Raw genomic sequence first — 15,336 nt, forward strand, 5'->3', positions numbered from 1 at the left:
AATACTTGGCTGTTACTTTATGCCAAGTGTTGACCCATGTGCTATAGGCTGTAGCAGCTAGAGGATCTGCACATCCTAGCAGCAACCAGCTTGAGCTCTTTCTGAAAGACACACTTGTGATAGTATAGATGAATCATAAGGTATGTGATCCTCATAAAGCAGAATCTTTCTTGTTGGCCTGTAAACACTAACTTTAGTCAGGTTACATTTGCATGATTGTATAAGCGGTCTTTTGTTTGGTAAGTTTTCTATGTAAAAGGCTGTGTGTAAATAGTAATTCTTGTTTGTTGTTTTTATAACATAGATAGATAGATAGATAGATAGATAGATAGATAGATAGATAGATAGATAATTGATTTTATATAAGGCTCCGCTACATGTACACCTGCATGCCAGAAGAGGGCATCAGATCCCTTTATAGATGGTTGTAATCCACTGTGGCCACTGGGCATTGAACTCAGACCATCTGGAAGAGCAGCTAGTACTCTTAACTGCTGAGCCATCTCTCCAGCCCTATAATATAACTTTTTTTATTAATTGAGGTTTGCATAATTACATCTTGATCATACTCCAGCTGAACTCTTCTGGGATTCATCCCTTCCCCCAATTTCATACCCATCCAATTTTGTGTCTTCACCTGTCCAACTTACTCAGTATTTATGTACGCTTGGGTGTGTGGCCATCCACTGGAGTCAGTTCTACCTGCCAGGAGCCACACCCTTGAAGAAAACTAATTACTTCTTCCTCTTGAGTTAACTGTTCATTATCAGCCACTCCTCAGATAGCTGGAGCTCCAAGAACACCTCCCCGCTGGGTGATGGGATTTTTGTCTTGATCTCTACATTTATATGCCGTGTATTTAGGTACACAAATGCCATGTTGCGTGTGTGCAGATTAGAGGACAGCTTGCAGCTGTTCTCTCCTTTCACCCTGTGAGTTCTAGGGGTCAAACGCAGGTCCTCAGACTCGATGGCAAGTCCCTTTACCGATGGAACCATCTCACCACCCAAGTGAGATTGGCACGTGTGTGTAAGGAAGTGTCCTTTCACTGCTGGGTTCCTTTAGTAAAAGAATCCAGGTAGGTTGTAATTCTTAACACAGAGTATTTTTTCCTGGGAGGACAAATCAGGGCTCTGAGGTGGAGGGAGTAGGGAGGAGGATTCCTGCTCATTGTACTTGTGCCTCCTCTTGCTCATAGATGGATGTAGGTCCTTCCAAGCCTGGAGGCGCATTCTCCTCCCCCGCCACATGTCACTGCTAGTTGTGACATCATTGTTTGCTGGGGTGATGGGGTGAGGACATCAATACAATGAAGAGCATGGGAAGCCCAGACTTTTCTGTACTGAAGTACCACATGGCTCCTGACCACTCACTCACTGGTGTTTATGTTGCCCTTTGGGAGGGTTTTAAGAGGATTCACTGTTTTCTAACTTTATTTTCAGAAAGAAAAAAGCCGAAGGCACCTATGATTTACCCCACTGGGATCGGGCAGGTAACTTGTGGATTTTACTTCTCTCTTCAGTCCAAGAGAAATCTCTCCTCTCCTGTATAATGGTGGATGAAATATGGTCCTTAGTGACTCCTCAGATAGAAGTTACCATGCTGTCCTGGGGCTAGAGAGATGGCTTAGCACTTGAGAGCTCTGGCCGCGCTTACAGAGGACCTAGGTTCAATTCCCAGCACCTACATGGCAGCTCACAATTCTCTGTAACTCCACTTCCAGGATCTCTGACACTCATACAGACATGCACAGACAACACTATTATTGCACATAAAATAAAAATGAATAAATCATGTTTAAAAATTAATATGTTCCACCATCTGGTTCATAGGTAATAAAAGGAAAAATGTAAACACAATTATCTTTTCCTCTGGAAAGATGGTCTTTTCCAGTAATTATTTGTCATGAGGAGACCAGACTCCCATGTGCTCTGTGTAAGCACCACATAAGAAAGAGGCACGGACCAGGGTCCCAGGACTGTACACGTATGAGACTCGGGTGATCAGCAGTTGGCAGTCCAGCACGTTCAGAACCTGTAGGCCCTTGGTCATTTGAATTGCTGAACATCCCCTTCCTAGTCTTCCAACTAGGGGAGAGGATGATGCCGTAACCAGAGTATAGTGGGGTACAGCCTAGGGAGGGCTAACAAATGTTGGTGGTTTTGAGAAAACCCCTTTAAAAACTCTCAGGTGACACTGGCATGTATTCGTAGTGACTTGTTTCTGCATGAGTATTAGGTAGAGACTTGTACCGTGGGCCGCTCTGCACTGAACATTCTCTCAGAGCAAAGTCACCTGCAGAGGGAGGCTGATTTCTGTAGCTTTGGTCTCTGTCTGTAAGTAATACGTGCTCCCTGGCTTCCAATCGCAATGAAGGCTGGTGGAAGGGAGTGAAGCAGCTTCTCCCTGCCAAATCGGTGGAACACGAGGAGACGCCAGTGCGCTACAGCAACAGTGAAGTTAGTCACCTGAGCCCGAGGGAAGTCACGACAGTGCTGCAAGCTGATTCTGCAGGTAAGAGTACAGAGCCCTGAGTGCCAGGCCGGAGGAGACACACTGCTGCTGCTTCCAAGGATTTACAGTATATTTGATCTCTCTTGTATGCTAATGATAATCTGTGTCCTGGGACTAGAGAAATGGCCCAGCACTTAAGAGTACTGTGGCTCTTGCAGAGGACCTAAGTTCCATGCCATCATTTTGGTGTTGACACAACTTATAGCTGTCACCTTAAAAGTGTGTCATCTGTTTTCATGAGTGTCCCATCGTGTCTTGTGGTATCCACAGAATACGCACAGCCCCTCGTGGGAGGAATTGTTGGCACACTCCATCAGAGATCTACCTTTAAACCTGAAGAAGGAAAAGAAGCGAGCTACGCAGATCTGGACCCCTACAACTCTCCAGTACAGGAAGTGTATCATGCCTATGCTGAGCCACTGCCGGTAACAGGGCCTGAGTACGCAACCCCAATCGTCATGGACATGTCAGGGCACCCCACAGCCTCAGTTGGTCTGCCCTCCACATCCACTTTCAGAACTGCAGGGAACCAGCCTCCCGCATTAGTGGGAACTTACAACACTCTTCTCTCCAGGACTGACAGCTGTTCCTCGGGCCAGGCTCAGTATGACACCCCAAAAGGTGGGAAGCCAGCAGCTGCCCCAGAGGAACTGGTGTACCAGGTGCCGCAGAGCGCCCAGGAAGCATCAGGAGCAGGAAGGGATGAGAAATTTGATGCTCTTAAAGAAATCCTTTGACGGTGGTGCTGCTTTTTACAAAGCATCCATTTAAAAGCACATGGCTTTTTAATTCTTAGTGGTAGTAATAGTAGAATGTATTACGTATCTGTCACTAAAGTGGTTAGGGGATGTGGTGACCGAGGTACAAGAAACTACTTGCCTTGCCATCTTGCTTTAAAGGTGTTCCTATGTGGCACAGTTACTGCTTGCCTGTTACATTTGAAACATCCTGTTTGTTACTACTGTAAAACACTATTTTTAATACAGAAAAAGCTCCCTATAATGCACTTCAAAGAAACTGAAAATCACTGAGTATTTATTACCAATGCTGCAGGTACATTAATGAACTTGAGATGGTTCTGTAGGCCTTGCTGGCAATAATGCATGGTACTGTTCTTGAAATATTGAATGGCTTGAAATTCTCCCCTTGTGAAGGTGGGTACTATCATGCTTTCCTTCTCCTCTAATCCTGTATCACTGTCTGCATTCTTTGTTTTCCCCTCACAGCCATCAGTGATTGATAAGCATTGTTCTAGCTGTAGCCATGTGCACATCTTTGTATTTCCCTAGGAAGGGGCACAGTTAGAACAGCCTGCCTTGCAGTGAGCTGGGCGGCCGGCTTCTTGTTTGATGACACTCTTAACAGTATCAACTCCTCATGGTACAGGAGGACATGGTCTCACCTCTGCTCATCCCATCCTGGACCCCTTGCTCCAACCTGTGTTGATAAGTGCTAGTGGCCTCCTTTTCAGTAAGCCGTCACAGGAAGCCAGTCCTTTCTGTCTTTAAGTGGACTTTTCCACTCGGAAATGGGAGAGAAGCTCCCCACAATTTAGAAAAGCTACAGAGGGAATCCTCTGCATCACTAAAGTAATATGCAAATTACTTTAGGGAAGAAATTAAAGGGAGAGTAAAATTTAACCTTTTCTTTATTTACACAAACAAACCCAAAAATTTGCAAATTTTCTGTGGATCCCAAGGTATTTTATAATTTTAGTCAAATATTTTTTAATTTCAATTTTCTTCAGTAAACCGTTGTAAGAAAAGGCAAACCAACATGAGCCAGGTCTGATGGTTCAAGCCTGAAATCCCAAGTAGCTGGGAGGCTGACACAAGAGGACCCCAAGGTCAGTGCTTTATAATCTACAGTGTGCGTTCAGATTAGCCTAGGCCACTCATAAAATAAGGGGTGAGGCTCTGTCTCAGTGGTCTATTGCTCGAGTACAGCATGCGTGAGGCCAGAGGTTCAATCCGCTCTACTACAAAAAGGGCAGCATGTGTTCTCCGGGTCTGTGTGGTTCTGCCTCCTGTCTGGGAAGAGGCTTAAGTGGTCCTTTGTGTCAGACCTGGTTGACAGAGATGCTGTAGCATCAGAATTGTGCGCCATCCTCCCCAGCAATGTACCTGTCAGTGCTTGAGCACAGCCTGCCCTGCACTCACTTGAGGGACGGTAAGTTAGACATTGTAGTGGATTAGCCTGTAGGCTGGGAACGTAACTGAAGCAGCACATCACATGAAAACACAAACTCTATCCCTCTCCACAAATGTGCCTGTAGATTTAGAGTACACATGGCCGTCAGCTCTAGGTGGTTTCTCAGCTCGTTAGACCTCCATCCAGGTTCTAGAACTGCCAAACCACTGGATTCGGAGAGTGGTAAACTATGTATTGACGATGCTTCCTCCTGAAAGTACATCAGTGTTTCAAAAGTTGCTCAGAAACTATTTCTGCAGGCTCCCTGCTACCTCCTCGGATGACTTTTGTTGCTTTTATTGAATTTGCCTTTTTTTTTTTTTTTTTTTTTTTTGCAGAGTTTGAGACAAATCTCTCTTGTTGAAGTATCAGTGTACATTTTGTTTCGAAGTCATGAAGCAAAAAAGCACAGATGTTGAACTTGTACAAAAACATTTAAGAATGTGTAGGGCACATGATGCAGTTGTCCCCTTTCAGGTGGGAACACAGTAAACCATTTGCTGTTTCATTTTTATTCACGCTCAGAAGGCAGAGTGGACTTTTCTTTAAGACACATACCCGTTGGAAGCTTTAAGAGACTCTTGAAGTCATTTTCCCAAAGAAGCCTGCTATTTTGTCTAACTGTGTCCCAGAACTGAGTAAGAACAAGGTGAGGCCATGTTTGCTGATGTGATGCACATTGTGAGACTTGACTCCTATTGCCACTGTGCTCCCCTTGAACTCTACCAATGGTTTCCAGAAAATACTTGTTATGTGTTTTTCCTTTGCAGATAGAGCTGAGCCTGATTCAAATGATTTTTTTTTTCTGGTTTTGTACTTTTTCTTTAGCTTTTGTATTATAGATTATCTTCAGTTCTTAGTCACTTACATGTCTGGTAAATCTTTGGAAGACAATCAAGTAAAATGTGAAAGTCCACTTTTGACCAAACCCCTTGGTTATATTGTTTTGCTTTAATTCTTTGCTTGAAAAATATTCAATACTTAAGTCACTGTGGCTTACTGGGTTTTTCTTTTCCTGATAACACGATTGACTATAGAAATAGAGAGACGGCAGTGTGGCAAGGACAGCCTTCGGAGGTTTCAGAAAATTACACTAACTTGGCTGTCACTTGATCCTTGGAACCAGCACAGAGAGTGTGAATTCTGGTTGGCATCTTTATGAGATGCTGTTTGTACATCACAGTATTCCTGTTGAGGGTAACAGGACTAGCCCAGTTATTTTATTCATGTTTCACTGTTTGCACTTTCCATTGAACAATGTGTTGATTCACGTAGAGAACGTATATAGTCCTTACGGTTACTGTGTGTTCTATGTGTCTGCTTCTTCTCCCCCTGCCCTAGGGCGGGAGCATTAAGTGGTTGTAGCCACAAAGCTGTGGCAAGGAAAAGTCAGAGCTTCCATGCCTTGGCTCTATTGTCACCTGAAGAGCAGCAAAGGGGAGGGGAAAAACAAGGCAGACAAGACCACTAGAGAGAACCCAGAGATTATGGGGGCACTGGAGGTTCCAGATCCTCCATGGAGAACTGACAGGGCTCTGTAAAAAGAAGTCGTTAATTCTGTTGGGTTGAACTTGAAAGTCCTCGAACTGCAAAAATCTAGGGAGTTGGATGGTTATAGGGTATCTAGGTTAACTGTGGCACCAATCTCAATTAGACCAATTTGTGTGTAGTCTCTCTCATTTTTGGCACTGGGAATGGTGAAAATAAAATGTATTGAAATACAGAAGTGAAAATAGCTCGAGTGTCAGTGATATTCTCCCAGAATGTATTTTTCTTACCTCGGCATGTACTGTAGTCACTTGATATTTGTATATGTTGCTAGAATTTAGGCTGTTGAAATAGTGAGATTCTAATGTGTTTTTAATAAATTATATATATATATATATATATGTGTGTGTGTGTGTGTGTCTTGCTCAGATTATCTGGGTTAAATAAAACAACCTTGACATCATAGTCCAGAAAAATGCCAAATGCCTCAATGTTGACAACAGTCCCATTTTATGACCAATATTAGAGTGGGCATAGCATCATTTCAAAATACTCGGACTAGCTTTTCCTCCCCTGCTCCCCCTCCCACCATCCCTGTTGCCAGCTCCACGATCCTCAAGCCTGCCTTATTATGGAAGTGAGTCTGGGCAGCCCAGCTCTGTGTGGCAAAATTTAATCATGTGAAATATGACATTTTCCCTTGCAAATAAACAAAAAAAATATTAAGGTTTTATTTGCATTGTTTTACTCTTCTAATTTTCTTCAAATAAACATTTAAGTTTTCTTGAACAGTTAACACTGACACACACACCCTTCATCCAACAGAAAGGCTCACCTCTGAGTTCAAATCCAACCTGGACTACATTGGAGTTTCTAGGCCATCCAGAGCTATATAGACCCTGTCTAAAAAAAAAAAAAACTTTAATTTTAAGAAACGATGCTGTAGGGTGCAATGGCACATGGCTGTAATCCCAGAACTTGGGAAGCTGAGGTAAGAAGCCAAGTTCAAGGCCTGCGTGGGCTACATAGTAAGAACCTGCTTCCCCACACCAAAGTCTCAGGATGCATCCTGTGAGAGTGCTTTTCTAACATGGACAAGGCTACCCTTACTCCCTAACAGCAAATTATTACTGCTTTAATTAATTGCAGAGGAAACTTAATTAAACCGCTATGGACACCATGGACTTCCACAACCAGGCAATTCTGGTTTCCTGCCCCCTGGCTTCCTGTCACATGCCTGGGAGTAACCAATCTTAAATAAGTATCTCAAAACGATATGTGACTGTCAGAATAAGTGAAGTCAATTAAATCGCCTAGAACTCTTAAGATGAAGGAACTTTGAAAAGGTATTTTAAAACCCCTCAGGACACTAAAGATCATATTTAAAAACAACATGATCAAAACATGATCATTCCATATTTCCCTGATATCTTAACTAAAAATCTTAGTTTTTCATAAATATATTCACAGAAATTTAGCTGATGGTTACAAATCACCAGGCAGCAACAGACCTAATATACACAATTATTTGATAAGTTCATTCAATATATTTAAAAATAAACTAAAATTTGCAGTACAAAAATAAAACTAATACTGTTTAGCGTCGTCTTTTGAGTCTCTACGGTCAATTTTGAGTCAAGTTGATCACCATTTTTTTCTTTATAAGGTTCTTTAGAAAGAGCTGTTCTGCAGTCAGATTGTGATACGCATTCTGAAAAAGAAAATGAAATAGTTTTGTCATCAATCCTACTCTCCAGACATTATCAAAGTAAGATACTCTAATACTCTGCATGGTACAAATTTCCCATAATAAGCTCAGATGTTAGTGACAAGTGACATGGACCCTGCTTGCTCGTTTTTGCTCGAGAGTGTCCCCAAATCTCACTTTCCACTTGAGTTGTTCAGAGACTAAAAATTTAAGTCAGGTAGCACCTGGAACCGGGTTTTTAAAGTTGGCCTGGAGATAAGAGCCCATAAAACCTAGTGTTTGTAGGGTTGGTGGGTTTCTATCAGGATTTCTTTTAGCCCAGGTCGCTCACACCAATGTTTATCCTTCCGGCTGTGTCACAGGGTGGGGACTCAGGAGGATCATAAGTAGAGGACAACCTAGATTACGAGGGAAGATCCTAGAAGACATTTTTCAAAGATCTAAGATGTTAGCTTAATGGTATACTATTTGCTTAGCCTTCATGAGTCCCTGAGTTCAGTTCTTAACCCTGCAAAAGTACTAGTAACTCTGCTCCAGGTGTTTAGCCTAATGGCTGACTACTTGCCTAGTGTGGTATACCCCATTAGTGCAGTCACTAGCCCCACAATTGAAACGTCAAAACGTGTCTATTGATTTCCCCAGGCAGCTGCTTCTGTATTCTGTTCTTGTCTCAATATTCTGTAACTGCTGTAAGAAACTAGGGCCGAGAGAAAAACTCAAAATTTATTCCAAGCTTAAAAATTTGGTGTCCTGTTAGAGGAACAAAAGATAGCAGTAAAGTCCAACATGAATATCACTCCCCCAGCTCTGAGGTATTCTGGGATTATTCAACAGGACTGCTTTCATGAGCCATTGACTGACACTTTTATAGCAAATTACTCATTTCACATGTTTTAAACAAAACATGTTTGTGTCACTTGTGATGTATAATTAATCTAAGAATTCCAAACCTAGGATATTCCTTCTCATTCAAAACTTGACCCTCAGGATCAAGTCCACCAGTAACAATGTTGGACCAAGGGGATCATGACCTGGTAAAGAGTCACTGTCTAGGTGAAGTCTTTTATAGAGTTAACATGTTTCTAGACCACCTCGTCTACCTAACTAAAGTGTGAGCATAATTACTATGACCACAGTGATGATTTTGTGGGTTCATGTGCCTCAGACACACCGGTTGAATATATTTAAATATTGTTTAAAAAAGAAAGAAAATCTAAAATAAGACTCAGTCCCTGTTGGGGGTTTGGTGAAACAGCAGATACCATGAAGCTCTCCAAAGAATCCGAGACCCGCAATTTAGAGACTACTGCAACAGGAAAATGACCAGGAGACCAAAATCCTATTTTCAGCCTTTGGGAGCTCAAGAGTATGAAAAAGGAAATGCAGGCAGCTGGAGGCAAAACTCAGGTGATAAAGTGCTTGCAGGTACCTGAGTTCTACTTCCAGCATATGTGTGAAATGCTAGGGGTAGGGACTTTGATCACACTTGTGATCCCAGCACTGGATCGGTGGCAACGGACTGATCTCTGATTGGCTGGCCAGACAGCCTACACCGCAGTAAGTTCTGCACCAATGAGAGACTTAAGGAAACAAGATGAGCAGTGACACTTAACCTTGACCTCTGACCTCCAGAGACACCCACACATGTATGTACCTACAAACATGAACACTTACATTTTTAAAGTCAGGGCTTTTAAAAAAAGGAAATTACCTTCTTCATCAAAGACATGGTGGCGTTCCCATAGTAGTGTAAGGGACTGTCTGGTGTGTAAAAGTTGTACTTGAAACCAGCAAGGTGCACTTCACTGCATATGTGAAACGCCAAGGTGAGAGCGATAATTCCCGTCGTGGGGTGCTTGGGTTTCTAAGGAGAAATCAGAAACTTAGAAATACAAAGAAGCTGCCTTCTTCCTGAGCTGTTGGCTGCCCTGGTCTGATCAAAACAGATCTCTAAACATCAAGGGACAGGTTCAGCTATCATTATGTTGGAAGACTCAAGCCCCAGAGAGAACACATTTCCTCTGAAAAGGGCATTTGCTATGACAGAGATCTTGGACAGTCTGTAGAATGAAATCAAGCTGCCATTTTAGCTCTGAGGGCAGCTGTAAAGAGTATCTTGCTGTGTTTGAACAAAGATGAAGCATCTGGAGTCTAGCTCCTCTGGAAAAGATAAAACCATTGGGGGATCCAGAATATCAACAAAAGGTCAGGAGGGTCTGTTCCCTGATTTGTGCGCTCATGATCAACACTGTTTCTCTCCCTTGTCCAGACTTTGAGATTCTTACACATTCTTACACACTCCCACCATGGTGTGTCATCCCCAGCATCTGACAGGAACTTCTAGCACTGAGCTAAAAGAGTCACTTACTGCGCTGGGAGGCAGAGCAAGGCAGATCTCTTACGTTTGAGGCCAGCCTGATCTATAAAGTGAGTTCCCGGGCAGCCAGGGCTAAACAGAGAAATCCTGAATTGAAAAATGGGGGATTGGGGAGAGGGATTGCTTCTGACCCAGGGCTATACAGAGAAACTCTGTGTGGAAAAATGGGGGGTGGGGAGCGAAGGGGGGAATTGCTTCCTGATAAGTGTATACCTCTGGTATTTTGTGTTGACTCCAACGTGCTTGAGACAATTCTTTTCACTCTTAAAAGCTACATCCTTTACCTGAAGCTATTCTGTGCACAAGGCTGCTGACCAGCCCACTAGTCAGAAAGGTCTTGCTGTACAACACTGAAGATGAGTTTGTAAGAAATGAACTATTGGCCATTCGGAAAAAGAAAAAAGAGTCTGAAGGCTGTATGTGTAAAGACAAAAGAAACCCAAAACACACGCTTCTCCCTTAATGACATTTTCTTGCAACCTGAAAAACATCAGATCATATCCATTTGGTATCCAATTTCATGAACACATCTGTAGTCCTAAGAAAATACCATCTGAACCATGGATTTTGGGACTTTCTGAAAGTTCCCATGTCCCTCTACGCCCTTGGCTGGATGTTTAGTTTGAAACCATGTGATGATATATACGTACCTGATCTTTGGGAAATACTCTGGGAAAACGAAGCAGTTGAAAAGCTGCTTCTCTGATAATATATGGATCTAATATTCTGATTTGGTATTGTTTATAGATCAATTTTAAAGCTGGTTTCTTCCAAAACCCTTCAGTATTCTGAAATAAAGGACAGAGAAAATGAGATATTGTGAATGTATTTTACTTTAAAGGGAAAAAAAATACTGAACATAAACTGAACCTAAATAGGTTTGCCAACTTACTATTTTTTTACCTATCAGTATTTCCATCAGCCACCTTAAATCCTGTGGCTTAAAGACAACGAGAACGGCGGTAGTATTGGGATCATAGTGACTGGGGTCTGAAAAGACAGACTCTGGATAGAAAAGCCTGAAGGTTGTCCTTTTCCCAACTTCCTCTTCATGGCCTAAAACAGGACCGTTATTCATTCTGTGGGTAGTAAGACAGCATATACAGGATGAGTGGAGTGCAAGCTGTTTCATCAAGTTCCAAGGCTTCGGAACTGGACAAGTGTCAGACACTCCTGCACTCTGGAACCCCAACACAATGGATTAATAGTTTACAGGAATGACAAGGGAAACCATTCCTTCTCACGAGACAGTCATCTGTATTCAAATACTAATTATGACATCGGTCATTCAGTCTGACCTGCACAGGATGAAAAGAAATGAGAGTATAGAACCACACAATTGAAGTTAGAAAGAGACCACGGTGGATAACCACACATAGCTACTTTGGATTTACAACTTAATGGCCTTGAGTTCTTGAGAAAGTTCTGTGCCTACAGGCTATGCCAGCCTACACTACGTGGATGTGTACCCACATGACTGATAGGCATGAAGAGTCAAATTTGAGTTAGAGTGAAGACGCACTGAAATTGTGTTCCAGGCTGGAAAGATGACTCGGTGGTTAAGAGCATTTGCTGTTCTTCCAGAGAACTCAAGTTCAGTTCCCAGCACCCACGTGCTGGTTCACAACTATCCCTAACTCTAGTTCTAAGGGATCCAGTGCCTCCTCCTGGTCTCCAGAGTACCAGGCACACGCACATGTATTTACACACATGCAGGCAAACACTCATAAAAGTAAATCCTTGCTTTTTTTTTTTTAAATATTCTGAAATTAACCCCATGAAAATTCTATATCACGCTTGGCACAGAGGAATGCCTTTTGCTACTGAACTAAAAAACACTACAAAAAGGTCTGCTGCTGGATCACTGTCTGTTCAAAGCCAAAGTTAGACACTCACTGAGCATGCACCACAAAGGCATTCTATTAAAAAATGTTTTGTTTCTTAAACAATGTTCCCCTAGGAGGATAAATATTGTTTTACCCTTTTGCTACCAACTCTGAATAATACAAGACACTTGGGGTGGCTTTCAAAATGTACCCATGGTGTTTCCGTACAATGACTGGCCAAGCTTCTGAAAATTGTCTGAGTTAAACATCTATAAGTGGGAAAAGGGATGAATCTAATTGTTTTATAAATTACCACAACTTCTTCAAACTGGGTAATAAAGAGAAAGTAAGATGTCTTGCTATGCAGAAATCAGCTTGTAACTCAGAAAACCTCCAGAGGCACTGCCAGGCTTCCCAGTGTGTGACCCACAGTGGCTGCTTAAAGCTACTACCAATATACACGGGGGTAGGGAGAGTGGAAAGGGAGAGAAGATGGGAGGGGAGAGAAAAGAAGAGAGGGGGAAAGAAGCAGAGGGAGGGAGGGGAGAGGGAGGGAGGGAGAGTATTACCCAGATAAGAGCCTTACCTCCTCCTTTCCATTCAGACAATAGAGCTAGGAAAGATATTTCCCCTACACTATGTATCACAGACTGTAACATCACAAAGCTGACAGATTGTAGCTGAAGCCACAGTTACCATTATTACAGAAAATGAATCACCCTTGAGCTCTTGACCCTATGACCCCTTCTTCATCTTACCAGGCTCACTATTCATCTCAACTACTTTAACCACATGCCTTTTTATTCTGTAACCACCTCCAAGGCCCGGCTCCTTTTCAACTGCTCAGGACGGTCCTCAACTGCCTATGCAGGTTTCTCCCACTCCTGATCTGTCATTCTCTTCTCAGTTCATTGCAGTTGGGCTTCTTGCCATATATCCCGCCTCCAGTTTTTGTCCAGGGTGACAGTGACCATCACTTGGCAATCCGGCTGCCCTCCTCCCCCTTCTGCCTTTGCACAACTTTTCATCATCATTACCACCCCCTGGACTACTCTTCTGAAACACACAGCCCTCTCCTGGACAACTGGAGATGCATCACTGGTGGATCCCTCTTGGCTTCTTGTTCAACCTCTGTCTTAAGAGCTCCAAACCTCAGTACGAAGCCATCTCCTGTGTTTCTCCCTGGGGAATCTCCCCAAGCCCTTGGTTGGTTGAAATATAGCTCATAGGCTGCTCACTATTGAAAAGTGTAACCCCTTTATGTGACCATCCACTTACCTACCACATACCTCAAAAACATCTCAAAGCTAACTGATTGATGCAGGAATTTTTATGTACCTCTGAACCCAAGCCTAAACCTGTATCTCTCTCAGACTTGCTAAATGACTCTGCAACTCTCTAGCCAATGGACAGAGCTGGAGACAGCCAGAGATGCCTTTGCATCCTTTATTTGGAGTATTTCACCACATCTAACAAAGCAGCGAATGCTGACACCCCTCTGTAACCTAGCTCCAGTCTGTCTACTTCCCCAATTCTGTCCAAGCATCTGCTGCCCAAATATAGCAACGAGCCTTGATGCCTTATTCCCTGCCTTTTTCCTCATGCACTATTGTCTGCTGCAGCCAGAATGCTTTCAAGAAATAACCATATTTCATTATGATCCTATCTAAAAGGCTTCTAAAGCTCCTAATGGCCTTAAAATTAAAGTGTAATCTTCAAACCTTAAAATCTCCACATAGCGTGTTCTTGGCTCACCTCAGCGGCTTCTGGTTAGACAACTCTCCTGAGCATGGGTTTATCACAAACTCACAACTGAGGATAAAGTCTTCTGAGGACCTGCAATACATCTCATCTCTCTGAGCAGCTCCTCCACTGTCTTCATATAGCTAGTCCCATATGTGTCCTTTGGTCTAGCTGAGATTTCACCTCTAACTGGTAACCCTTTCCCATGTAGTCACTTGGTGTTTCTTTATCATCTCTTTTACTTGTCTGCCTTATACTATCTTCTTATATATTTGATTACTGCTTTTCCCATTTCTTTCAGGATGTAAACAAAACTGCAGGGTACAAGCACACTCTTATCATGCGCCGATCTCCCCTGTGCCTAGATTTGTCCCTGGCATATCAAGCGGACTTATTAAATATTTGCTAAATCAGTGATCTGAAACCTAGTTTACTATAGCCAGCAACCAAAGCGGAAAGCTGTATAATCCAGGTGCATTAATGGTCAACTAATCTTTAAACACAGCTACCCTGGAGCAGGAAACTGCATTCTCTTCAGGCAATTCTGGGTTAGTGACTAGGACAGATACTTACTTACCTTATTATTACATCATAGGAGTCGATTTTTGCTCCCAACGTCTTATTCTTCAACACTCCTCCATTACCAACCACCACACACCTTTTACATGGCATTCTGATGGGCAAACAGACAAGTGAAAGACTGAGTCATTGCATTTACAAACTGGGGTGATTTGAGGGACCGGTTCCTGCTTTCAGGAACCAAGTCAAATTGCACTTGTCATGCAAGTAGAGAATGAGCCAACTGTGCCTTCGGCCCAGAGATTCAAGAAACACAACGTTGTTGGGGAACGTATATCACCAGGGTTGACAGCAACCCTTAATGGCTCATGCATGTGTACATTCCCTTCTGTGATCCTTAAAATTACCAGTTTAGAAGGAGAAGCCTGGTCATTTCCTGATAAACAAACAAAGAAGTAAATTCTGAGGAAGAAAAAAAAAATGTAGCATTCAAAGTCCAAACTCCAAACTGGTGGGACTACCGTTGGGTTTCAAACTTTCAGAATGCCAAGGTGTTCTGTCAGCATGAGCGTGCGTGTATAAGCATAAGTCATATTGCACTGCTATCTAGGCTTTAAACTATTGTTCCCCGTTCCTACACGAGTGTAGAAATGGCCAGCTTGGAATGTGGTAAAAGGAAGGCAGCTCCCTTTACTCTGCCTGGGCTCACTTCAATTTCTTAAACATAGACTGGTTGTTTCACCCAAATACCATGCTCACTGTGCATCTGAAAATACTTTAAGGGGAGCACAAAGGGGACTTCCTGTTGCAGGCCAGAGTCAACCCCTGAGGTGGAACAGCATTGCCTAGACCTAGAATTAAGAATCCTTCTCTAGGAGACAGGGTGTAGACTGTGAAGGATCCCTTCCTAGTCCTTGAAGCAAGGAAAGTCTAAAGGCGAACCTGTTCCCTAAGACATCAGCGGACCAGTC

At 42.9% G+C, this 15,336-nt stretch overlaps 2 protein-coding genes across 2 annotated transcripts in view; one reads left to right on the top strand and one right to left on the bottom strand.

Annotated features, from left to right (window-relative positions):
- The window catches only part of Dcbld2 (discoidin, CUB and LCCL domain containing 2), a 58,827-nt gene extending 52,240 nt beyond the window's left edge, over positions 1 to 6,587 (top strand). Inside the window, exons 14-16 of the mRNA XM_032900322.1 lie at positions 1,443 to 1,492; positions 2,377 to 2,514; positions 2,785 to 6,587. Of these exons, the coding sequence (XP_032756213.1) occupies positions 1,443 to 1,492; positions 2,377 to 2,514; positions 2,785 to 3,251 (655 nt within the window). The 3' untranslated portion in view covers positions 3,252 to 6,587. The remainder of the gene's footprint in view (positions 1 to 1,442; positions 1,493 to 2,376; positions 2,515 to 2,784) is intronic.
- Positions 6,588 to 6,892: 305 nt separating this feature from the next.
- St3gal6 (ST3 beta-galactoside alpha-2,3-sialyltransferase 6) overlaps positions 6,893 to 15,336 on the bottom strand; it is a 32,610-nt gene continuing 24,166 nt past the window's right edge. The window contains 5 exon segments of the mRNA XM_032900323.1: positions 6,893 to 7,903; positions 9,612 to 9,764; positions 10,928 to 11,065; positions 11,170 to 11,356; positions 14,424 to 14,519. Coding sequence (XP_032756214.1) covers positions 7,817 to 7,903; positions 9,612 to 9,764; positions 10,928 to 11,065; positions 11,170 to 11,356; positions 14,424 to 14,519 — 661 coding nt within the window. The 3' untranslated portion in view covers positions 6,893 to 7,816.

This window comes from Rattus rattus, chromosome 4 (assembly GCF_011064425.1).
Source record: "Rattus rattus isolate New Zealand chromosome 4, Rrattus_CSIRO_v1, whole genome shotgun sequence".
NCBI lineage: Eukaryota > Metazoa > Chordata > Mammalia > Rodentia > Muridae > Rattus > Rattus rattus.